We start from the raw sequence: 25,909 nt of genomic DNA, 5'->3' as shown, positions 1-25,909 counted from the left end.
GAGCGAATTGATTAACAACTCGAAGTGATGGACAAGTGTTAAGCTTACTGCTCTCAATATCAATAAGGTTACCAGGAGGATTAATAATTTCCTAACCAACCGGTATCAGTCAGTAATCAATAATGACCATTCCTCCCCTTTTAGCTCAAGTAACTTCCGGTTCCCCACAGTGCTCAGTCCTTGGCCCTATCTTATTTTTAATATATATATATATGACATTAACAGCAACATGTATTCCACTATTCGATTATTTGCGGACAACTGTGTTATTTATAGACAAATTACATACCCCCCAAGATTCCTTATACTTGCAAGCAGCCCTTAATCAGCTGAAAAGATAATGTTGGGATTTGCAGATGGAAATAAATGTATCCAAAACTAACGCCATAACATTTACTGAAACTAGCAAGTCAGAGCTCCATCACTACTTTCTTAATAGTATTCCTATACAAGCAGTAACCACAGTAAAATACTTGGGGGTCCACATAACGTCTGATCTAACCTGGAATCACCATGTCGATGCAATAACGGGCAAAGCATCCAAATCCATCGGATTTATTAGGTGCAACCTGCATTCAGCTGACACGTCCACAAAGCTTCTTGCCAACGAAACACTAGTTGGATCAAAGATAGAATATCCAGCACTAGTCTGGAACACTCATCAGTCGTATCCCGTAAACAACTTGAAACACTCCAAAATGAAGCTGTTCCCTTCATTCAGAGGAAAAAAGAAATGAAAAATCCCTGAACTTACCACCTCTTCAACAACGCCGCCTTTATCGGTTTTGCATACGCTACAGCCGGTCTCCTAGCTCTGTGTGGCACATAAAACCCGCTAATCGCGTTTTTTCTCGTGCAAGTCATACACTGAAAGTCCAGCCACTAATCACGCGTACTAACCTACTTTCCTTCTCGCCGCCCTTAACCGCTATTCGTCACTCGAGTCAGCTCCCAGGTAACATCGTCACCCTTAATGGCCACGATTCATTCATCAAAACGACACAATTATTCCTCAACGTATAAATTGTATAAGTCATTTTTCAATGTATAATTGTATAATTGTTTATAAGTCCTTTTAGATTATGTACACAGGCATGTTGGAATGGGATAACTACTGCCCCCCTTTATGTGTACCCCTATCGTGCAGCTACGCATTTTGACTTGAATATGCTTGTATTTGTATTTCCATGGCTGTTGCTGTCGAAATTTTCACGTTATTTTTTTTCACCCCCACCTCAATAAAAAAATGTTTTTTACCACCACCACCACCACCACCACCCACCTTTATGTAGCTCCCGTAAGGGCCTTTAGGGTAGCGTCCTGGGCACGTTGGTACTTCATTGCTAAATTTAATTGCGCTAAAAAAGGGGGACACGGACGGGGTGAGGACAGACACACACGGCCTTTAGGGTACACAAATAAATAAAAAAGCTTGCCACCCCCTCCCCCATCCCCCAAAATTGCTACTAGCGCGCGTTGGTTTGACATCATTAGAGAGTTTTAGCACTCCTTATGATCCGTCAGTTCCATAGTTACCGTGTTGACCGGGACCCGACTGCGCCTGCGCGCGCGGGAAGGGCGAGGAGGCGCACCCCACCGTGACGAATGCGCGGGCATGGCGAGGGCCTGCCCGCGGAACTAATCCACCCTACTGCGACGAATGCACAAGTGCCCAGACGGATCCCAGTCAGTGCTGCCAACTCTAGGGATATTTCCCTAGATTGAGGGGATGTTGTTTCTGTTTAGGGAAGAAGGGAAATTTGTCAAAATCTAAGGAATTTTTTTTTTTGCGTCTACGTGGTCTAATGCCTTCAGTCCAGTCGTGTTATGGTGCCCTTTATTACTTTAGCATTCATTATTTTGATGTACCTATACATTTCAATTTCACGATGAAGCGCAGACATCAATTTTCCATGAATGTGCATACAGCAAAGCTATCGCTCGTACGTGTGACATTGTTGGTGTAAATTTGAAACGAACCTGACTGATGAATTTGATAAACTTGTTCGCTCGAATATCTCGTGCGCTGCGCATCACCTGGGCTCGTTCCTATTCTTCTTCTTTTTTTATACTTGCTTGCTATTACTACAAGTCCACTGTTTCGCAGTGCAAGATTTTTGTGCCAAATGTTGTGTAGTGCAAGGTTTCCCGTTTTTTGTGGCAAATGCATACATAAAAATCCTTGTGGCCTTGTGTACTTCGATAATCGTATTGCGTGCTGTGCGGCAATATTGGGATCAAATTTCGCCGTCGCTTGCACAATCACCCTCATGTGGCTGCCTTAGCTAGCAATTGGGACGAGCGATGGCGGATCCCCGTAGCATCGTTCGCCGCACCGCTCGAAAAAACCCTCCATTTAGTTACCCCTAAACTCTGACAGGAAACATCTAATAACCACATTCAGCAAAAATCTAGGAAAATTTAGGGAATTTCTAAAGAAAAAGTGGCTTCACAGGTTGGCAGCACTGGTCCCAGTCAATACGGCACGCCCGTACAACACGGAGCATACGGAGCGGAGTCAGGGACAACAGTAAGACCACACCCTCACAACTTTCTAATCCTGTTCCCGTTACCCTCCCTTGTTCATATTCGCCTCATATTCTATCATCATTCCTCCTTCCATCTCCCCTACCCCTTCCGCGTCTTTCCATCCTCTTTTCCCCAGATGTCTGTCCCTTTATACCCTTTCCTACTCCAGTTTCCTTTCCCCTGTCCATTCTTCTATACTCGGTTACAACTCAAGAACGGCACCACCTCATGTAGTGTATCACTCCGCCAAAGCGCCGGACCCGTGGCGTCAGTGCGCGCGTGTTTTGAAAGGGTTTGCTATGAATGCGTGATATCGTCTGCCTTCTCTCACGCAGTTTGTTTGTCGTCACTGGAGTCGTTTATAAGCATATTAAGTACAAAAAATCACGGGAACGGCTCACGCCATGTTCAAAATCTTCCCTGTAACGCCCTACTTGCTCCGCACGGAGAAACATCCGGCTACGGTGATAAGGCACAGCGGCAACTTCCGGTGCCGTTCTTAAGTTGTCACCGAGTATACCTACTTCACCTCAAAGTTTATATTTACTGATTCCCATACTTCCACCCGCATTTCACCGCTCCCCCTCCCTGACCCCACCCCTTTTCGCGACACTTTTCTCACCCTCATCTCCCGTGCTCCCCTATTCCACACTCTCAACCCCTTTTCCCTACTACTATACTCCCTCCCATCCCCAATTTCCTCTCCCAACCCCTCATATCCTCCCTCCCATTGCGACCGTCTCCAATACCATCCAGTCCTCACAATCCCCTTCGTATCCTGTCGAGTCCTTCCCGACCCTTCCCACTTAATTATTTTCGTCCATAATCCCCTTCCTCCCTACCCTCTTCCGCTTCACTTTTTTCATTCCCTTCTCTCTCTCTTTGTACCCAACTCTACCATCGCCTTGCCCATTCCGATACTCTTCTCTTCCCCGTTTCTCCTCTAATGCTAGTTCACTTCACCTCGAATCCCGACTACAAGTAGGGATACTTAATCCCTCCAGAGTTTCGCCTCCCCGCCCCTTCCAGCTACTATCCAAAGCTTTTCAGGACAGCGTCCAAAAGATTTACTTCAAATATGGACAGGCTCATTAGCAAACGGTGCAGCAGTGTTTACCCTTAGTTAGGGTAAAGGCTTCATCAGCGAACCATTCGGACTCTTCACCCGTCCAGCGCGAAATTCACCGAGCGCGGCGACTGCAGACGGCGTTGACAGCTTCGGCAATGAGACGACTCCCACAACCCTCGCGGGATCAACTTTAAGTCCGCACTCCGGAAATGGCCAGCGCGTACTCTCAAACCACCGCGGCACCGGGAAAAAAAAAAGAAAAAAAAAAAGCGGACTCTAGTCGAGCCAAGACGCAAGCGCATCGCAACGGCCGCCGCTCTGTTTGGCGTGTGAGCGCTGGCCCGAGGAGAGGTTTCGCGCAGCGTAAAACGCCCCGCTCTCAGCTAAAGTGCCAATTACACAAACGCCAACTGCCCATTTCACGCGGGGCGCGAGGCACCACGAGGAATCGTCGCGTCTCGAGACCCCTTAGAGCCGGGCGTATGCGCGACCAGCACTTCGGTTTCAAGATCCGTTTAGCCCAGCCGCTATTCGGGAAGAAGAGACTTCGTAGTGTGCCACCTCGTTGGACGCTGCCCGGATCTCCTCCTTTCCCTTGTGGGCTTCAGCCCCGAGCCGCGACGCTGCAGAGAAACACAAAACAGCAGGCCCCCGGCGCAGCCTTCCGTGCTTGATGCGATTTCTGGCAGATAAGGATGGACGCTCTTGGGAGTGGTGGCGCCTTCGAAGCGGATGCGGGAGGGGAAATCGTGCCGACAGCCGCGGCAAGTGGCATTTGTCGGCTCGCTGTCAGACATGCGCCCCCCTCAAATTGCAGGACCTTCACTTTTGTTCCCACACTTGGAGAAAATCACACGTGAAGTGGTCGGTGCTGCCTACACAAACACGGCTGCAGAGCTCAAAGAAGCGCAGCTCACCAGCCAACGAGAACGGCTGCGCTATAGGAGAACCCTTTCCCGGCTCGGGTATACCCAATTCAAAGACCAGGACTGATATCAAGGCCGACGCAAGGTCGAAAATTACAACAGCACCGACACCCAGAAATACGCACGAGCGAAACGCCCCCCAAAACAGTACAGGAACCAATGCAACACAATTTACACGGACACAGCCAGCTGCTCGGGCCTCCGATCTATGGCGGCGAGCGCAATCAACAGTTACCTTACAGGACTTGCCTCTGCAACGATCAGAACAACAATTTCATTCGAAGGAAAGGGAGCGCCCATCGCCTTCGCCATTGTTAACGCCCCATAGCATCAGCGTAGGTTTAGGGTTCTAACAGATTCACAAGCTGCGTGCCGTAATTTGGGCAGGGGGGCGTATCTCGCACACCGCTTGTAGAATACTCCCGAGCAAGCCGAGCCACCTCATACGCCCACGTGCCTTGTATGGTCGCCGGGACACAATGGCTTAGGCAGGAATCAGCAAGCACATGCTGTTGCTCGAGCGTATACCCACCGAGCGCCGCATGTCAGACCCAAAAATCCCGCAACCCATTCCAGCACAGTATACCGCGAGATCCTACAGCACTACCGCCTCTCACGCCAGAAGCTCCCACCCCCACACAAAGAACTCATTGGAGAAGAAGCAGATTGCCAGTTATAAGTGAATTTAGGCTTCTTTTTCGTATTTCGTCACTTTCGTATTTTTCCAGCTGCTTGTGAGTGAGTGAGTGCTTTATTGATACATAAAGTGAGAAAGAAGTGGACTGGGGATATTTTGAACTCATTTGGAGTTCACCAGCATACAACCCAGTCCGGGAGAAGGGGAATGAAAGGGGCTGCTTGTGAGCTTTTTAGGGCGCAGCCCTTTGGCGGCCCTCTTTGGGCTGAGCCGCGTTGTCGTGAAAGAAAAAGCGAACTATGAAAGAAAGCAAAGGAGGAGAATATCGCGAAATTGGGAGGGCAGGGCGGTTCGCCGTGGCGGCGCGAGCAAGCGCTCAACGAAAGTGTGCGGTGGGTGAGGGGAGGGGGCAGTTTGCTGTGCCCGCACGAGGCGCTCGACGGCGCGACGCTCGGCGTTCGCAGCTTCGCGTCCATTGCGCGCTGCCTTTGCACGGCTTGATTAACTTGTTCGACAGAACCTCCAGGGTAACCCGCACCTGACAGAATTAAGTGGTCGTACGGCAACCATACGTTAAGGATTCGTTTGCAGGGCGGGAAAACAATATGTACAAACCACATCTGGCCGCTAGATAAGCGCTACATTTTGCGGACTGCTTGCTACGAATGGGGCTCCGTTTTCTAAATTGGTGAAAACGAATTCGGTTGTGTTTTAACAAGTATTACAAAAGGCGAAAGCAGCAACTGGTTCTGATAAATAGCGATTATAAAAGTTCCCTCAGCTTTCTCGCAATTCTCAAACTTACTAAACTAACTAGCCTAAATAAGTATAAATGAGAATCACTAAGCTCACATGCCGAATTGTTTCGGTGTCTGCGCTTGTGTCGCGCGGTGGTGTAGCCCCTAGCTAGCCCATCAGGATGGCTAGGTTCTACTGTCTCACCCTTCGAAAGACGCTCCTCTCCGTTTTCTGCCGACGCACAGCCGGGCTACAGCGGCGGCGTCGTCCGCCGCTCTATAGCCCGGCCGTGGCCGACGCTCCTGCGCGTTCGGGACGCCGCCCCCGCGAATTCCGGGTAACGGCTGGCAGAATCTCCGGTTTCGCTCTTTGTAGAGCAACGCGTGTAAATTCAAGTGACGTCGCACATCCAGGCACTCGTTGTGGGTGTCGTTTAAAGCTTTGCTTTCCAACCACCTTCACAGCGCGGATTGGAGCCAATTTTTTTTTTAAATGCAGAGCATTTTAGTAACTCACGATGTCACCCGCGTTGGCGTCCGTAGTCCGCACGCTCACTGCGCATGCGCGTCGAGTCGAGGCGATAGCGAACCCTCTCTCGCGAGGGGCATTGGATTGGATTCGAGCACTCTCTCGCGAGGGGCATTGGATTGGATTCGATTCGATTGGATTGGATTGGCTTGGCTTGGATTAGATTGGATTGGATTGGATTAAAGTGGATTGTGTTGGATTGTGTTGCGTCATGGCCGCGGCACGTTGCGTCATAGCCGCGGCAGACGCGCTGGGGCCGGCGCATGTGCAGTGCTCTCTCTTCCGCGGTTTCCTCTCCTTCGGGCGCGCTGCGCATATAACCGGTGTGCCGTTCTCCGGCGAAGCAACATCCGCGCTTGGCTCAAACACCAAGAGTCCACGCCGCTTTACACGTACGCCAACGTCGTCGACTGGGACCGGCTTACGCAGTCCCCTCAACGTATATAAGCGGCGGAGAGCGCGTTCGGAATTCAGTCACGGGCGTCTTTGCTTGGCTTTCGCTTGACGTGACGCTTTGCTTGACTCGAGTAGATGCGACGCATTTACTCGAGTTCCCCCCGTGGGAAGATGCAGGCGGCTTTTTTTAATTCAGATACCCTAGAGGCCCTGCAGGCAATACATAGGGGGAGAGTCACAAAAATAGTTCAAGCGTTTCAGAGCAAACAGAGCAAACATAATTTTGAACATGGGAGAGGGGTTAGTAAGCGCTAACAAAAGGAATGCAAGAATGAAAAACTAGTCAATACAAAGCATATAAGTTGGTCTTGTCAAAAAGCACAACTATTCTCCCTTAAACAAGCACGTTTAAAATGCCCTTCAAATTGTTGACAAACGAGTCATGATCTGCAATAGATGCAATTTGTGGTGGCAACTTATTACACTGATGTGTGGCAAGAAATTTATTGTTGAAGATTTGCTCGTGCGAACATGGGGCGGACTTTGAACGGATGATCGAGTAGCGAAAAAATTAGATGCGCGTGCTTGATTTGGGATGCCGTAAAAGAAGATGGGGCCTGATACAATCTGTGGAAGTGAGAGAGCAATACTATGACTCGCCGTTTTTCTAGAGAGGGTAACTGGAGGGATGCCTTGATAGCCGTGATGCTGTATGTTCTGGAGTAATTTTTAGTGCTAAAATGCGCTGCTTTATTCTGTAAGAATTCCAGCTTCTTTACTAGTCTGATTTGGATTCCACATAAGACAGGCGTATTCCATTTTTGAGTTACCCAGGAGGTGCCGTCGAACAAGTTAATCAAGCCGTGCGAAGGAAGCGCGCAATGGACGCGAAGCACGCCAGAACAGGCCAAAAACAACCGTCGCTAAAGCAGACGACAAAGCAGTCCCTCCAACGCGCCCGCCGGTGCACGCAGGCAGCTGCGCGCGGGGAACGCTGGGTAATGGCGCCCTATCGCCGCGCCATCTACACTGTGCTCCGGGAGTGAAAACCGCTCTCCCCCTCCCCATCTGCGTTCGGAGTTTCTTGTCCCGCACGCCACGATGGAATCGCTGGCTGGTAGAGGTAAAAAGCTTTGCTTTAAAAAAGGCAATGGCCATGCGACCCACTAGCTCATTTCCCGCAACAGAACCTATGATGTCATATGTGCCAGCTCTGCGATTGGCTGAGGAAGGCAAAAGCAAAACGCAAATTAGGCAGGACCTAAAAGCTTGCCAAACGACCTATTTGCGCTTGAATTTAGGGCACATCTTTTTTATAGCAGTAAGAATGGTGGGAAAACAATGGAAGTTACGAAAGTACACGTAAACATAGAAGTACCGATGCGTACTGCTGCTGGTACTGCGCTCACTATGCTTGTTTGAGCTGCGCAGCACTGCGGCGCTTTGCGGTTGTCTCAGACGACACTGGCCGATTGGCTAAGCGACGGTGTCTTACGTGACCATATTTGTGAGCGAACACCATGTTTCACGAAACGATTATTTTCTATCAGAACAAAAACAAGCCAGGTACAAACACGGTCAAAAACAAAGCAAAGTCAGAAAACGGCCCGCCGCGGTACGGTTCCTCAATCTAGGTTGACTAACGGCAAACAAGTCTCTGCAGCACACCAAGTTTATCTTGAGGACCTGTTCTTGTGATGTGATTGCAAACGTCTAAAAGCACACGATTTGGCGGGAGAACCAAAATTTTAACTTAAATTGGTTAATTTTTCAGCGAATAAAGCATCGTTTGCTTCTGGATAAGCGCTGGGGGCACTATAAAACACGAAATCTTTACAAGGCTCCGTGACCCGGACGTCAACGGGCGCGCGCGTTTTGAAAGGAGATTGCTATGAATGCGTGATATCGTCTGCCTGTTCTCACGTAGTTTGTTTGTCGTCGCTGCAGTAGCTTATAAGAAACTTAAGCCCAAAAAATTACGGAAATGGTTAGTTCCATGTTCGAAATATTCCCAGTAACGCACTACGCACACAGCAACGCACGCAGCGCGGAGTAACATCCGGTTGCACTGCTTGCTACACAATCGTGATTCAATAGATACTCACCTTGAAACTAAAAAAAGCCTATAGATGGTATTCACTGAAAAGTTTAGCCATCAATTTCTTCGCTTGGGAACACTGGAAACGGCCACGGACATGGCGCGGCTTGTGTCACTGCGCCCGCAGTCCGCGGGAAAAAGAACACGTGCGTGCGTCGTCTGCCCCGTTTCAACCACGGTGGTGTCGACAAAGATATTAATCACACTCACATTGGAGTCGAGGCATTAATTTGCGTTCAGCGGGGTAGAGTTTGGAACGTTCAACCCACATCATGTGCTTACCACGGAAAGGTACCGCCATCCAACGGAGCCCGACGTAACCAGTGACGGCGCACTCACGTGGTTGACTGCATGCGTGCCTCGCCAGTGAATACAACCTATACGATTTATACTTCGTATTTCCGCCCCCCTTCCCATCCCTGGGGTTATGGCCGAGTGGTCTGAAGCACTAGATGTCGTGAGTAGCAATGAGCAGGTTGAAATTCTCGATTGCACGCTTTTTTTTTTCTTGTGGGGGGGGGGGAATTGATCTTTTTTTATTCAAGAATGTTTTCTAAACTTGCAGTCACCATTTTGCGCTGCAACGTTAATTGCTTCACGAGCGAGTTGGCAGACTGCGTGCAGACTGACACTGGCGAGTTCTCGTTGGCGTGGTGTTGACATAAGCACCGACAGCTTGCAAGCACGGTGCCGAATCAGCCGACTGGCGGCATGGTGCGAAAACACCTCTTACGACACAGGGGCGAGCCTGGAAAGCTCCAAAAGGCGCCCTGCAGTTGAGCGTGACCGACAACGCGGTGGGCGTTCAGCCACTTCGTACGCCTCGGCTAGTGAATGTTACGATTCTAAGCGGCGCTGGAAGGCTTAAAGGAGCCATGAAGAGAAAATGCAAGTTGGTTTTATTCGAAAGATTTCGTGTTTTATAGTGCCCCCAGCGCTTGTCCGGATACAAACGGTGCTTTATTCACTGAGAAATTAAACAATTTAGGTTAAAATTTTGATTTTCCCGCTCAATCGTGCGTTTTCGTGGTCCCAAGTGACATCACGGGAACCGACCGCTCTGCAGCCTAGAGTACCTTCATTCACGCATCCGCCGTACAGGGTAGAGACACGTAACGCTGGCGCCGCCATGTTCGGTTGCTCGCTCGCCGCCGAAGCAAGTCATTGTGTCAAAACCGCGCTAAAATTATCGCCGCAACGCTGTTTACTGAAGAAGTTTGAATCATATTGTCACGAAGACAAGGACGACGCAGTTGTCTTGCAGGAGAAACAAGTTTATTGGAGCGAACTTGTGCTCCCCTAACAACTCAAAAGAATACAGAGGCGGCGAAGCAGCGGTCAACAAAGTGACTTGCGTCAGCGAGCGTCGCAGAATCGAATGCCCCGGCGTCCGCACTGCAGGCTTTTTATCTTTCGGCGCGCGTGGTTCTCGAAACGTCGATTCACATCGAGAACATAGTAGATTTAAGAAGATTATTCTGGGCTGTTCACGTTAGATCGGAATGCTCTCCCTATCACGACAGATAACACATGCGGCACAGAAAGAAAGAATGGAACACGCGCTTCCCTTGGCGCAGAGATAACAAGACCGGCGCAGCCGGGCGGTAAAAGCAAAACACAAATAAACAAACCCAATGTATGGTTCGCGGCATTACCCCCCCTCTAAGAGTGCATCGACCCGATGCTAACATAAGCGACAGTCCGAAAAAAATGAAAATAAAAGTTCATCATCGTCCGTAGAAAGGTTTTAGGCGAACCACGTGGACGACCTCAGGCCGCCTGCGTCGTCGTGATGTGCCGGAGTCACCATCAGGGACCACTTCGTAGGTAAGTTGGCCAACACGTCGTAGAATCTGGTAGGGTCCGAAATAGCGTCGCAGGAGCTTCTCACTGAGTCCGCGTCGTCGGATGGGAGTCCAAACCCACACACGATCCCCTGGTTGGTACTCGGCGTCTCGGCGTCGGAGGTTGTAGCGGCCCGCATCCACCAGCTGCTGGTCCGTTATACGAACTCGAGCGAGCTGGCGGGCCTCCTCCGCACGTTGAAGATATCCGTGGACGTCGGCGTTGAGGTCGTCGTCTTCTACGTGCGGAAGCATGGCGTCGAGCATCGTAGTTGGCCTTCTACCGTAGACAAGCTCGAACGGCGTCAGCTGCGTCGTCTCCTGGATAGCCGTGTTGTACGCAAACGTGACATACGGGAGCACTTCGTCCCAAGTCTTATGTTCAACGTCAACGTACATTGACAGCATATCTGCGATTGTCTTGTTCAGACGTTCTGTTAGTCCGTTCGTTTGGGGGTGGTACGCCGTCGTTCTTCGGTGATCCGTGTTGCTGTAGCGTAATACTCCTTGCATCAGCTCCGCAGTAAATGCCGTTCCGCGGTCGGTGATTAGGACTTCCGGGGCTCCATGTCGCAGCACAACTTGGCTTATAAAGAACTTTGCCACTTCTTGTGCAGTCCCCCTCGGAAGAGCGGCGGTCTCTGCGTAGCGCGTCATGTAGTCTGTCGCTACGACAATCCACTTGTTCTGTGATCGTGACGTAGGGAACGGGCCTAAAAGGTCCATTCCAATCTGTTGAAATGGTCTCGATGGGACGGCGATCGGTTGCAGAAGTCCGGTGGGTCTTGTCGGCGGTGTTTTTCGTCGCTGGCAGTCACGGCAGCTCCGGACGTAGTGGGTGACGTCAGAGGTAAGGCCGGGCCAATAGTACCTCGCCTTGATTTTTCCAATAGTGCGGGCTGTGCCGAGATGTCCGGAAGACGGGTCGTCGTGGCACGCTTCCAAAATTTCGTCACGAAGGTCCGCGGGGATGACGAGAAGGTAATTCGCTCTTGTTCCGGGGCTGAAATTCTTCTTCACGAGGACGGAGTTTCTCAGGCTGAATGCTGGTAAGCTGCGTTTGAAGGTCCTAGGAACGGCAACGTTGCATCCCTCGAGGTACTTGATTATGACGCGTAAGTCGGGGTCGGCACGCTGCTGGGCGGCTAGGTCGCTCTCCGTCACGATCCCGAAGAACGCGCTGTCTTCATCAGAGTCTTCTGGTGGTGGGTCGACGGGGGCGCGGGACAGGCAGTCGGCGTCGGAGTGTTTCCTGCCGGATTTATAAACGACTGTAACGTCGAACTCCTGCAGGCGCAAGCTCCAGCGCCCAAGACGACCAGAGGGGTCCTTCAAATTGGCGAGCCAACACAGCGCATGGTGGTCTGTTATAACCTTGAATGGCCTTCCATACACGTATGGGCGAAATTTTGAAATCGCCCATATAATAGCCAGGCACTCTTTCTCAGAGGCAGAATAGTTTTTCTCTTCCTTCGACAGACCACGGCTGGCATAGGCGATTACCCTTTCGCAGCCGCTTTGCTTTTGGACAAGGACGGCACCCAAGCCTATATCACTGGCGTCCGTGTGCATTTCCGTTTCGGCATTTTCGTCGAAATGAGCGAGCACGGGCGGGCTTTGCAGGCGTTTTTGCAGCTCGGAGAATGCTTTTTCTTGGTCGTTTTCCCAGCTGAAAGGGGTGCTGTCTTTCGTCAAGCGCGTGAGTGGCTCTGCAATGCGTGCGAAGTTTGCGACGAAGCGCCGGTAGTATGCGCACAGCCCGAGAAATCTTCGCACGCCCTTCTTGTCTTTCGGCCTAGGGAAGTTCGCGATAGCTGAAGTTTTTGCCGGGTCAGGTAGGACTCCCGCGGCGTTGACGACGTGGCCCAAGAACTTGAGTTCCTCGTATGCGAAACGGCACTTTTCAGGCTTCAGCGTCAACCCCGACGTACGAATGGCCTCGAGTACAGACTCCAATCTTGCAAGGTGTTCGTCGAAAGTCCGGGCGAATACCACTACGTCGTCGAGGTATACGAGGCAGGTGTGCCACTTAAGGCCAGCTAGCACAGTGTCCATGACTCTTTGAAACGTCGCTGGTGCTGTGCACAGCCCAAACGGCATCACCTTGAACTCGTATAGGCCGTCTGGGGTTATAAATGCAGTCTTCTCTCGGTCTCTCTCGTCCACTTCAATTTGCCAGTAGCCGGTCTTCAGGTCCATCGATGAGAAGTACTTCGCGTGGCAGAGGTGGTCGAGGGCGTCGTCGATTCGGGGGAGGGGGTACACGTCCTTTTTCGTGATTTTGTTCAGTCGCCGGTAGTCAACACAAAACCTTAATGTGCCGTCTTTTTTCTTTACGAGTACGACGGGCGCAGCCCAGGGGCTTTTCGAGGGCTGTATAATGTCGTCGCTGAGCATGTCGTCGACCTGAGTCCGGATGGCTTCCCGCTCGTGTGAAGAGACGCGGTACGGTGACTGTCGGGTGGGTCGGGCTCCATCTTCGGTTATTATTCGGTGCTTCGCTAGAGGGGTCTGACGTAGTTTTGCGCTCGACGAAAAACATTCGCTATAGCGACGCAGCAAAGCCAATAACTTGTTCCGTTGTTCTTGCGGTAGCGCCGGATTCACGTCGAAAGGCTGCGGGAGCTTGAAGGTTTCTACGGGTGTGCGTTCAAAGTCGGCGACCGCGATCACGTCACTTGCTTCTTGCGCTTCTTCGAGGAATGCAATTGCCGCGCCCTTGTTTAAATGCTGGTACTCCTCGGTGAAATTCGTAACCAAAATGTGGGATTGGTGTTCCTTGAAGCGCGCAATGCCTCTTGCGACCGACACACCACGGTTGAGAAGCACCCTTTGATCGGTGTCTACGATAGCGTCGACGTCAGGAGCAGCATCTTCACAGTAGACTGCGACCATCAAGCTTGCGCGGGGTGGCAGGGTGACATGATCATCGGCAATCCTTACAGCAGCACGTCGTTCGGGGTTCGGTTCCGGCGTCATGGAGTGATTGGGGGAAAAAGTTATTGACTTGGCCTGCAGATCGATTATTGCACCGTTGTCCATCAAAAAGTCCATTCCAAGAATTACGTCGCGGGAGCAGTTAGGCAGAATGACGAACGCCGCAGGGTACGTTGTGCCGTCTATGGTGACGCGCGATGTGCACGTTCCACTTGGCGTCACGAGGTGGCCTCCTGCTGTGCGTATGTGCGGACCGTCCCATCTGGTCATAACTTTCTTCAGTTTAGACGCAAATGGTCCGCTCATTACCGAATAGTCAGCTCCCGTGTCTACGAGGGCGACTACGTCAAAGCCGTCGATGGACACCTTGACGTCAGATGCAGTCTTCCTCGAGTTCCGGGTTCGTCGGGGCGTCGTATCTCTGCTTGTACGTGTTGACGGTCGGGCACTGTGCATCGTCGTTGTCGTCGTCTTCTCAACGGACGTCTGGGTCCAATCGGGTGCGCGTCGCGGCGTATAGCTGTCGTCGTGTACGGGAGTCTCGTCAGGTCTGTGTCGGGTCGTCGGGATGAGGGCATGTTGTGAGTCACTGTCTTCCGCGAGTCGTTGCGTCGTTGGAGGGTTTTCATTTTTCCGCGATCGTGCAACTTTACCTCCAGAAGTTGCTGCTTTTAGTTTCCCCCGCGTGGGCTGGGGGACCTTCCACGTGAGAACTCAGCATTGCTACGGCGGTTCGGCGACTGGTATGGGTAGGGTGACGGCGAACGGTTGAAACGGGCTGGTCGACGGCTGGTATTGGACAGGTACTCTTCGATCTCCGATGGGCGCTGGCCAGTTCGGGGGCGGGGTGCGTCGACGGAGAACCCTCGCAAACCGAGCCTCCTGTAGGGGCAGCGACGGTAGACGTGGTCGGCCTCTCCGCAGTGGTAGCACAGCGGACGATTGTCGGACGTTCGCCACACGTCGGTCTTCCTTGGGGCAGGGGGTTGCGCCGCAGGTGGTCGGGCCGGCGAGAGGGGACGACGGTACGGAGCCTCGTGACGATAGGGTGCAGGTGGGCGAGGGCGATGTACAGCAGCCGCGTAGGTCATGGCTTGCGGCTCGCGAGGTGCTACTGGCGTCGTTGAAGTTCCCAGCGCTTGCTGCACTTCTTCTCTAATGACGTCGGTAAGAGAAGCGACTTGTGGTTGCGGCGGCGTCGGGAGCAGTTTCCGCAGCTCCTCCCTCACTATTTCGCGGATAGTGTCGCGTAGTGAGTCGGAATTGATAGCGCTGGCACCAAGCGTCTCCGAAACCAGCGCATTGATCGGGCGGTCGTACTGCCTCGTTCGGATTTCGAGCGTCTTCTCCATCGCGGCGGCCTCAGACGCGAATTCGGACACGGTCTTGGGGGGGTTGCGAACAAGGCACGCGAAGAGCTCTTGCTTCACACCTCGCATCAGAAACCGTAGTTTCTTTTCTTCCGTCATTCCAGGGTCCGCACGGCGGAAAAGTCGCTTCATTTCCTCGACGAAGATTACGACTCCTTCGTTCGGGTGTTGCGTTCGAGTTTCCAGTAAAATCGCAGCTCGTTCTTTTCTCAACACGGTCGTAAAGGTCTTAAGGAACTCGCTTTTGAATTGCGTCCAGTCGGTCAAGGCACTCTCGTGGTTTTCAAACCAAGTTCGGGCTGCATCCTCCAAGTAAAAGAAAACATGCCGGAAGGTTTCTTCATCGTCCCACCTGTTGAAGATCCGCACGCGCTCCAGCTTCTCCAACCATTCCTCTGGATCTTCAGCGGGGGCTCCCCGGAACGATGGCGGTTCCCGGGGCTGCTGCAGCATGATTGGCGACGTTGTTTCTTGTACCATGGTGTTGGTTGCAGCGTTCCTTCTCTTTGGCCCTTCTGGCATCAAACCGAACTCGGGTGGTAAACCTTGCAGGCGGAGGCTGGCTCTTGTTGGACTGGCTTGGCGGCTTCCCGAGGCTGCAGTGGGCATGAAGGGTGCGTACCCAGCACCTCCACCAGATGTCACGAAGACAAGGACGACGCAGTTGTCTTGCAGGAGAAACAAGTTTATTGGAGCGAACTTGTGCTCCCCTAACAACTCAAAAGAATACAGAGGCGGCGAAGCAGCGGTCAACAAAGTGACTTGCGTCAGCGAGCGTCGCAGAATCGAATGCCCCGGCGTCCGCACTGCAGGCTTTTTATCTTTCGGCGCGCGTGGTTCTCGAAACGTCGATTCACATCGAGAACATAGTAGATCCAAGAAGATTATTCTGGGCTGTTCACGTTAGATCGGAATGCTCTCCCTATCACGACAGATAACACATGCGGCACAGAAAGAAAGAATGGAACACGCGCTTCCCTTGGCGCAGAGATAACAAGACCGGCGCAGCCGGGCGGTAAAAGCAAAACACAAATAAACAAACCCAATGTATGGTTCGCGGCAATATTGTCTGTTTCGCGTTGCTAGGTCTCGTGGGAAACGAAAAGAATAACGCGTTGAGCCCGTTGGCCCAATTGCGGCGGCACGGGACCGTTCAAAGGTTGTCTCCACCCTGTAAAGCGGTGTAGGTTTGTTCCCGCGTTTCTTTACGTTCCGTAACCTAGATGGCGCCACCATACCGTGGCAAGTGTTTGGTTTGTTTTTGCCCGCATTTAAACCTGGCTTGTTTTTGTTCTGGGAGAAAATATTCGTTCCCTGAAACAGTGCTCGCTCGACAAATGGGGTCACGTAAGACACCGTTGCTTGCGTCAATCGGCCAGTGTCGTCTGAGACAACCCCAAGCCCCGTAGTGCTGTGCAGCTAAACCAAAGCATGCTGTGCGCAGTACGAACAGCAGAACGTATCAGTACTTCTATGTTTACATGTGCTTTTGTAACTTCCACTGTTTGTCCCATCATTCTAATTGCTTTGTAAAGAATGTGCCCTAAATTTAAGCGCAAATCGCTCGTTCGTCTAGTTTGTAAGCTCTACCTATTTTTGCGTCTGCTTCTGCCAGCCTCCGCCAATCGCAGAGCTTAGCCCATGTGACATCACAGGTTCTGTTGCGGGAAATGAGCTGGTGGGTCGCATGACCATTCCCGTTTTTCCTAATTATGTAGCTTATTTGAGCGAAGTTTACGTTAAAAGTGGTGTCAGTATGATTCTAACGAGACAATCTTTTGAATGAACCAAACTTGTGTTTTCTCTTCATGGCTCCTTTAACTGACGCATTCTACAGCGCGGAATGCCGATCCCGGAGATATTGAGAACGCCCACCCAACGACAACGTCGGATGCCAAACATGTTGTTGCACGGAACCGAAACCGAAATCCTAGGGGTCTATTTCTTTTCGCGTTCTTTTTTTTTTTTTTTTTTGCGCTCGCTTGCCATCTCCTCAACCCTTACTCGCTCGCCCTGCCGCCTGCTCCGTGTGCGCCTGTCAACCATTGGAGACTGATTGGGCCGCGCCGTGACGTAGGGCCTCGGTGGGCCGGCCTCTCGCACCCGCTGCTACAACGCCATTGCCAGAGACCTCCTGAGAGCGTGAAAAAGCGGCGTGACTTTTGCCACACTTCTCTCACGTGCCGGATGGCTAGATCTCCAAATGTATATATATATTTTCATCCATGGTGCAAACAAACCTGTGCTACCCACTCCCCCTCGGACATTCCTCCTCCCTTCTGCGCATGCGCAGGCACCCCCACCTCAGTATCTGAAAGAACAATGGCATGCTAACATTTTTTTTTTTTTGCTCCGGTGGCTTTCATTATGGCGAAGGCCTCCGGAATCACTTGCGAACCTTCCCTTAGCGCGAGCGATAATCCTAGCCTTCTTGAAAACAGGGATTCGCGTGCACTGACAGCAGTGATCGGGAAACCTTCCGGTGTGGACAGGTAATCCGCTGGCAGTGTTTGCTATGCTCTCTGAGTCGGTTATTGACGCATCTGCCCAATTGCCCGATATCGCACTACCAGCACGACAACGGTAAGTCGTACACAACCTCTTCCTTGCACTCTGCGAACTTAGCCGCGTGCTCTCGAATTTGTTTATAGTAAAAAAAAAGAACCAGACTTAGGATCAGAGTTGGCTAAACTCCGACTGGTGTCCTGTTTCCGCTATCTGGATGATTTTCTGATTTGCCTTCCGCTTCAAAAAGAAGGCACTGCAGAAACGGGGAAAGCTGTTTCTCAGTTCACGAAGGCATTTAAGGGGCTAGAGCTTACGTACGAGTTGCGCCCGTGCGCCCAAGGAATTGATCGGCCAGTGGAAAACGGCAAATAAATGACAGGGCAAAACAAGCTCAGAACGGAACGCGTCAACAGCTTGGCAGAGTGCAAGAAAGAGGTTGCGCACAATCTACCGTTGCTATGCGGAGAGTGCTATATTGGGCAATCGGGCAGAGGCGTCAATAGGCGGCTCAGAGAGCACAGCAAACACTGCCAGCTGATTAACTCCCAACCCCGGAAGGCTTCCCGACCACTGCTGTCATCGCATGCCCACTCCCGATTTCAAGAAGACTGGGATTATCGGTCGCGCGCAGGAAATGGTTGCAAGAGATTCCGGAGGCCTTCGCCATAATGGAATCGGGAGCGGAAAAAATTGGCCGCGTATCTGCTCACCTCACTGCAAATGTCCTCGAAAGAGGATAGTCTCCTGCCGCATCTGCCATGCCAATGCTACAGTGTACTAGTATTCTAGTACACTGTACCGATGCCTCCCCCACCCACGTCTCTTGCGCTTCCCCTCCCTTTCGATCTACCCTCAATAAACACGCGCTCATTTCGAAGCAGTTTAGCGAAGAGCACGGCTCTGCTTTCATGTAAACGGCAGCGCGTCGCAGTGGCCGATCTACCTGCGTTGCGCTTCCGCCGCAGTCATGTTCGTAAACGGGGCTAATGGACACGCCTTGTCAACGAGAAGCGAGTTCAAAGAAAATCACATATCGCCGTACCCGGCCGACCTGTCAAATAACAAAACCTAAGACGGCAACCCAACCAGGGACCAGCTCTGTGGCTCCCGCTGTTCCGGCAAAATAGCGTGCGCGCCCAAGGCAAACCGGAAACCTCCAAGGACGGCTTGGATTCCGCGCATGCGTGATACGGCGCCCTGAGACACTTGGAGGAACTGCAGGACTTGGACCCACAGCTATACAAATCTGCGCACAACCTAACGTCGCGGTGTTTATCAGATGTTTGTAGATTACTAGCAAGTGTGCGTGCAGTCGAAAAGCTGTTTACGTTCACTCATCTCCAGCTCACCTGCACGCCGAACGGTTGAAGCTGCTGCGGTGCCGAAGCGGGAAACTAGTGGGCTCTCGAGGTTAACTTTCACTAATCTCTTACACGGGTGGGTGCAAGTACAGATTTCGGGCTTTGCGAACGTTGCCGGACTAAAAACGAATCTATTCTACGTAACCTCTTGTGCACACATCGGCGCACTTGACACAGGGGGAGGGACAACCGCGTGGAATAGTATCAAGACGGGGGCGCAGCAATTGCGCAGTTGGACCACCGCTGGCAGCGCCCTCACTTGGTCATTTCCGAAGCAGTTATGTGGTGCTACAGGCTGGACGCCAGAACAGCACGTCGTCCGTCCGCCCGCCCATCTACCCATCCATCCAGTATCCCCGATTGCACATGCAATAAACGCTGACCATGATGTTTAGCCCCGTCGCATCCTTGTATCCTTTGTCGCAGTGAACGCTCACACAGCTGTTTGCTGAGTGTGAGTATCCCCACAGCGCTCAGATGAAGCACAGGGCTGTGGACCAAGGAAAAATTTCTGGGGTTGCTTGTCATCCTGGAATGAGGCACACAATTTCACTACACACTAAGCTTTTTTTTACACCCTTATTGCCTGAAAAAGGTATACTATAAGTGGAGTAAGGGTGTTTGGGAGCCATTACAACCTTTATTTTAGGTTCCTGCACCCTAATTTGTAGATTTGCACCCTTTTTCTGCAGCAAGAAGGGTGCTGGCCGAATGCAACACCCTTGGTTTTCTGTAGGGTGTTGCAAGAGTGTGAAATAGGAGTGAAATAGGTGTTCAGTTGCGGAGCAGCAAAAAACGAAGCAGCGGAGCTGGCGGTTGTAGAGACGCGCCCGGGTGGCGCGGACGCCGCTAGCCGGGCCGAATGTGGGCGTGAAGCCCGCGAAGAATGACTCAACAACGCGCAGTTCATGAACAGCAAAAAGCCACGTTTAATCCCCACCAATGCCTTTATACAGAGTGGGGGCGCCACCTCCCAGTTACTCGAGTCAACAGGTGGCGTCCTCTACATCCCTCCTTCCGGAGCTCTCAAACACAAGTGCTACAAAAGAGCACCACCAAGAAACAGTCCTTGCAGCAGTCTCACAAATCCAGTCTACGAGGTGGCACCACGCGCCGGCCGTATCGTGTGCAACGGTGGCCTGGCGATCCTGCAGCAGGTGCAGGAGCTGGAGTGTCCGATGCGTCACCGGTTGCTGCCCGCTGTGGTCCTGGAGACGGCGCAGATGTCGGGGCCGCAGGGTTGGGGCTTCCCGTGTCATCTGAGGGGGCTGACTGAGGACTGCTGCAGGGGACGAGGTGTCTGCGGTTTCTCACTAGTATGCCACTGGGCGTCTGGACGATGTACGAGCGTGGTCTCTGAGCTGGGCTTAGGACCGTCGCCCTTGACCGCGTGTCGCGCACCCATACTTCCTCCCCATCGTCGAGAGCACGAAGGTCATGCGCTGCGTGTCGCTTATTGTAGTCTCTCTGCTGTCTTCGTCTCTGGGCGGCATCCCTGTCATTGAATTCTTTCACCTGTGGCCAATCTGGAACAAGGCTTTGAGCCGTGGCTGGCACACGAGTTCGCAGAGAGCGTCCCATGAGCAGTTGAGCCGGGCTGTAGCCAGACACACCGGGAGTGTTACGGTATGCTAGCAGAGCCAGAAATGGGTCTGTAGCCTTCAGAAACAACTCCTTGATTGTGCGAACCATGCGCTCTGCTTCGCCGTTGGACTGCGGGTAGCGTGGACTGCTCGTGACATGTGTGAAACCGTAGGTCTCCCCAAAGTCCTCGAAAGCTTTACAGGAAAACTGTGGCCCATTGTCGCTGACTACAGTCACCGGGATGCCGTGTCGGGCAAACGTGCTCTTGATTGCAGAAATAACGGCGTCCGCAGAAGTGGACCGGAGTGTGATGACCTCTGGGTAGCGAGAACGGTAGTCTACAACCACAAGGAAATCTTGATTAGCAAAATGAAACAAGTCTATGGCCACCCTCTCCCACGGAGCTGATGGTGTCTCGGTCGGAATCATGGGCTCACAGCGTTGGACACGTGTAGAAGCACATGCTGGGCAGTTCTCTACGGCTGCTTTAACCTGGCTGTTGAGACCGGGCCACCACACAGAGTCTCGGGCAACCGCCAAGCATCGATTGACGCCTTGATGACCATCATGCAGCAGGTTCACGATGTCTCTGCGTAGTGCTTCGGGCACAACTAGACGTCCGGCCATGAACAGCAGGTCCTCGCATATGGTGAAGTCCCCACGGTGCTCCCAGTAACGTGTCATGTTGAGCGGCAGCCGGTCTCGTCGAGGCCACCCCTTCATGCTGTATGCTTTCAGCATTGAGCACTCGCCGTCTGAAGTTTGGTGAGACCTGAAGTCTTCAAGACGTACGGCCAGGGTTGAAGGAAGGGCTGCCACGACCATAGACACAAAAATTTGTGCTGTCCACTTTGGACGTAGAAGAGCATTCAGGATCCCTAGAGAGGGTGTCTGCAGTGGCCAGGTACTTCCCTGGAACATACTTGACGGTGAACTGATATCGCATGAGCCTTATGCGAAATCTCTGGATGCGAGGGGGCATGAGATCAAGATCGGCGTAGCCAAGCAACCTGACGAGCGGCTGATGGTCTGTTTCAACGACAAAGCTGAGTCCGCGCAGGAATTCCTCAAACCTCTCGATGGCCCAAGAGACACCAAGCGCTTCCTTCTCAATCTGACTGTACCGCTGCTCAGCGGTAGTCAGTGCTCTTGACGCGAACGCGACAGCCCGTCGCTCTCCCGTCTGTTGCTCCTGCAAGAGAACCGCGCCTAGCCCGAACGAACTGGCATCTGCCGACACAAGGGTGGGTAGCTCCGGATTGTAGCTGGCCATACAAGCATTAGATGCAACCATTCTCTTCAATGTCTCGAAAGAGGTCGCTTGCGCTTGGTCCCAGGTCCAGACCGCATTCTTGTTCAAAAGGAGCCGAATCGGTGTAGTGACGGCAGACAGGTTCGGCAAAAACCTTCCAATGTGATTCAGCATGCCCAGGAAACGACGGACGCCTTGCGTATCTGTCGGCGGTTTCATGTTCACAATAGCAGATACCTTGTCGGGGTCAGCTGAGATGCCAGTGGCGCTTACCACTACACCAAGGAACTTGACGGAAGATACCCCGAAGGAGCATTTCGAGGCATTCAACGTGATGCCCGCTTGTTCTAACTTGCGAAGGACTGCTTGGAGTCTGCTGTCGTGCTCGGAACGGTCCCTGCCGAATACTAGAATGTCATCTACCATGTTCACACATCCTTCCAGACCCTCTAGAATCCGAGACATTTGGCGCTGAAACACTTCGGGAGCGGAGGTGATGCCGAAGGGCAGGCGGCGGTAGCAGTAGCGACCAAACGGGGTTATGAAGGTAGTCAGTTCCTGACAGCTTTCAGATAGCCTTACTTGATGAAACCCCGATTTTGCATCAAGTTTCGAGAAGACTGCGGCATTGCCAAGACGCCCAAGTACCTGGTCCACCGTGGGCATAAGGTGTCTCTCCCGGAGAACTACTTTGTTCAACTTCGTGAGGTCGACACAAATTCTGTACTCTCCATTCGCTTTGGGTACCAGCACAATACCAGCACACCACGGAGTTGGCACAGCGACTCGCCGGATGACCTCGTCCCTTTCCATCGCGTCTAAGTCCTTCTTGACTACGCCTTCGAGGGGAATAGGGATGCGCCTAGGAACGCTGAGAGAAAATGGAACCGCTCCAGGCTTGATGCGAATGTGGTATTCTTCAGGCATCTTGCCAAGGCCTGAGAACAGCGAAGCTGCGGCCTTGTCGGACGTTGGGGGCATGTTCGGAGCTTCCGCGTCTTCCACGGTGTTAACAAACTGGACGACTCCCAGGTCCACTACCGCCGAGTACCCCAGCAGAGGAGAGCCAATGTCTGCTACGACGTACAATTTTTTGCATACCGTCCGGCCTCGCCACGACATGGTAGCAGGAAACGTCCCGAGCAACTTTAGGCGGCAGCGGCCCGGCCCAATCAACTGTTCATTATTGGGTTTGTCTAGGTCTACTGGGCACCCCGCGAAACTCGGAGGTACGACCGAAACGTCCGCCCCAGTATCCACCTTGAATTGAAGGGGGCGTCCGTTGACATGAACAACAACGTGCCGGCGTTCTGTTTGCGCTGCATCCACGGCGCAGAGCTGGATAGTACTATTCGAGCGGCAAACCGCCGCGAAGTGTCCGTTCTTGCGACAGTGGTTGCATGTGGCCCACCGTGCTGGGCACTCAGATCGCGGATGAGGGGCGTGGCCGCAAAAATCGCATGCCGACTTCGGGCCGGCGCGGTACTCGGGAGGCCGACAGACGTTACTTCGTGCAGTTTCGCGCGCTGGGGCGGCGGCCATTCGGCACTGCTTATTCGCAACGGCGTCGACGTTCAGTGCGTCTGGTGCGAAGTCTGTTCCCTGACGCCGCCTTTTCTCATTTTCAGCGTCTTCGTACTGACGAGCTTGGATGAGCGCCTCGTCCAGTGTAAGCCTTGGATTGCGGCAGAGCTGGTCGGTCAAGCGAGAGTCAAGCAACCCTACGATAAATCTGTCCCGAACCAGCCGGTCGTCAATTTCCCGAGAGGCGTAGTTGCATTTCTTCACGAGATTTCGGAGCGCCGTGAAAAACGCGTCGACTGACTCGCCTACCTCTTGCGTGCGCTTGTGGAACCTGCTCGATTCGTATACCTCGTTGACGGGGTGTACAAAATATCCCGAAAGACTCGTTGTCACACCGGAGTACGAGCGATAGGCCTCAGCGTCTGACATGAGAGACGAAAGCACCTCGCGACCTTGGGGACCCATACAGTAGAGGAGCGTGCCTACCTTGGTTTCTTCGGGGGCGGAGGACCGCCCTGAGGCGAAGGAGTAATCCTCGAATTGTTGAAGCCACGCGGTCCATTGGGCTGGGTTGTCGAAAGTGAACTGCGGCGGGGTTCGCAACGTGAAGCTGGCGGTCACGGCGGAGGCGGCGGCTGGGTTATCCTGCATGTTGCACGGTTGTCGCAGGATCCCACTTCTGACACCATGTAGAGACGCGCCCGGGTGGCGCGGACGCCGCTAGCCGGGCCGAATGTGGGCGTGAAGCCCGCGAAGAATGACTCAACAACGCGCAGTTCACGAACAGCAAAAAGCCCCGTTTAATCCCCACCTATTAACTCTATGATCCCCACCAATGCCTTTATACAGAGTGGGGGCGCCACCTCCCAGTTACTCGAGTCAACAGGTGGCGTCCTCTACAGCGGTCGAACTTGCTTCTTCCGGAAAGAGGCACTCTGGCACACATCATAGTCGAGTGCAAAGACCTCAAGAACCCCCAACACCCCCAATCCCCAACCCCCCGAGCGATGGGAGACCTTGTTGTCCAGCCCCGCCCTGCCAACTCAGCTAGCACTGACGGCCAGGGGCCAGGAGTTGCTGGAGACATATGGGTCCCGTGAATAGGGAACCACGCCGTCTGGTGCCTGCACGCACCATCGAATTTTCGAGCTCAGTAAAGTTGATTCTCTCTTCCGGTGTTGCTAAGTTTTGCTAGGGTTTTCTAGGCTTTGCTATGTTTTGTTAGGTATTGGGACGTTCTTTCTAGGCTCGGCTAAGTGCTGAGGGGTGAGGCCAAGTGTAGCCGGATTTTACAAGGCTGTTCCAGTGTGTCCCCCACACTTACAGCGGATCCAAGGGGGAAACAAGCTAGATCGACCCCCAGCTTCGCTGTTTCTCCAGCACCAGTAGTGCAACCTTGCGTTTTAGTATCCCAAAAAATTAAAGCCGTTCCACTCAATGTGAAAGCTGTCGGAACTGCAGAGCAGTGATTCGCCATAATGGGCTGTAGTGCCGTTATCCGCTCACCACTACCACCCAATGCAATTCAAATTTCCCGCTTTCGCAGTGCTCACATGACCCTGCCTGAAACTGCGCCAGCGGTAGTTCTGTACTTTTTGTACTTGCTCTTCCTCCCGCACATGCCGGCGTTGCACTGCCACATTTTTTCGCTTACTATCGCAAAAAACAACCCAACCAGCATTCCTAATTAAATTAACGCAGGCGCTGCCGGTTAATTACGAATATTTTGCCTCAAATGTACCTAGTTTTCTTTGCGCTAAACAACGGGGAGATGTATGACAAGCGCCGGGCGGGTTAACGAGTTTCGAACGCTTACGACTATATAAACCACTCGGCTTCCGAAGCCTCTGGGTTACGCCGCGACGACAGCCGCTACGACGGAACTACATGTTGCTCTACTTGGGTCCAGCGAACGAGCTACAACAAGGCGAGCACCCAAAATTAAGTGCTCTGCATTTAAAAGACTAAAGTATCTTTAAAATGGTATAGTAAGAGGTGCGCCCCTTCTGCTCGCACTCGAACAGGCGCAAAAGCCGGCTTCACTGTTCTAAGGCCCCATCTGCGGTGGTGCACCCTTCACAGGCAGCGCTGTTTTTTCTTTTTTTTCTTTCTTGGTATTATTCTAGGTGCACGGCCCCTTCGGGCTCAGGCTGTTGGCATCTATGTCGTCGTCGTAAGCGTAGTCACATGTAGTCATGGTACTAAAACACCGGGACGCTCGATTACGCCTCGCGTTGGAATGCTTTGTAACGAGTACTAAAAAAACACGGGACACTCGATTCCGCCTCGCGCTAGAACGCTTCGTGCTTCACAGACACTAGATTTTTACGGCAAAGCTTTATATCCCTATCCCAAGTGGTTTCATCTCCATGGGAAAAAACGCCAAGGCGCCAAGAATACACTTATACACTGCTTGCTTCGCCCCTCCCCAGGTTTCACGTCAGTGGCGATGGCCCGGGATTGTTTTGCTAATGCCACCGAATCTAGCTCAAACTTAAACAGCTCCGCTGGTAATAAATTATGCGATTGATATTGTGTTAAACATTGTAAGGCACAAAATATCCCCCCGGTTGCAGAAAATGTTCAAATCCACACGTGTAAACGGGCA

The 25,909-nt window shown here is 52.4% G+C and overlaps 2 protein-coding genes across 2 annotated transcripts in view; both read right to left on the bottom strand.

Moving 5' to 3' along the window:
• The window catches only part of Xrcc1 (DNA repair protein XRCC1), a gene marked incomplete in the record, with an annotated part of 83,154 nt that overhangs the window by 25,222 nt on the left and 32,023 nt on the right, over positions 1 to 25,909 (bottom strand).
• Positions 21,305 to 24,115, bottom strand: LOC144178225 (uncharacterized). Its single transcript, XM_077705921.1, has one exon. It carries the CDS (start codon positions 23,950 to 23,952, stop codon positions 21,307 to 21,309), a length of 2,646 nt encoding a protein of 881 aa, XP_077562047.1. The 5' UTR covers positions 23,953 to 24,115; the 3' UTR covers positions 21,305 to 21,306.

The sequence above is a fragment of the Haemaphysalis longicornis genome, unplaced genomic scaffold (assembly GCF_048455015.1).
Source record: "Haemaphysalis longicornis isolate Haplotype H1 unplaced genomic scaffold, Haemaphysalis longicornis Haplotype H1 scaffold_4, whole genome shotgun sequence".
NCBI lineage: Eukaryota > Metazoa > Arthropoda > Arachnida > Ixodida > Ixodidae > Haemaphysalis > Haemaphysalis longicornis.
Note: the sequence above shows the minus strand (reverse complement) of the source record. Positions and strands in the feature narration are given on the sequence as shown.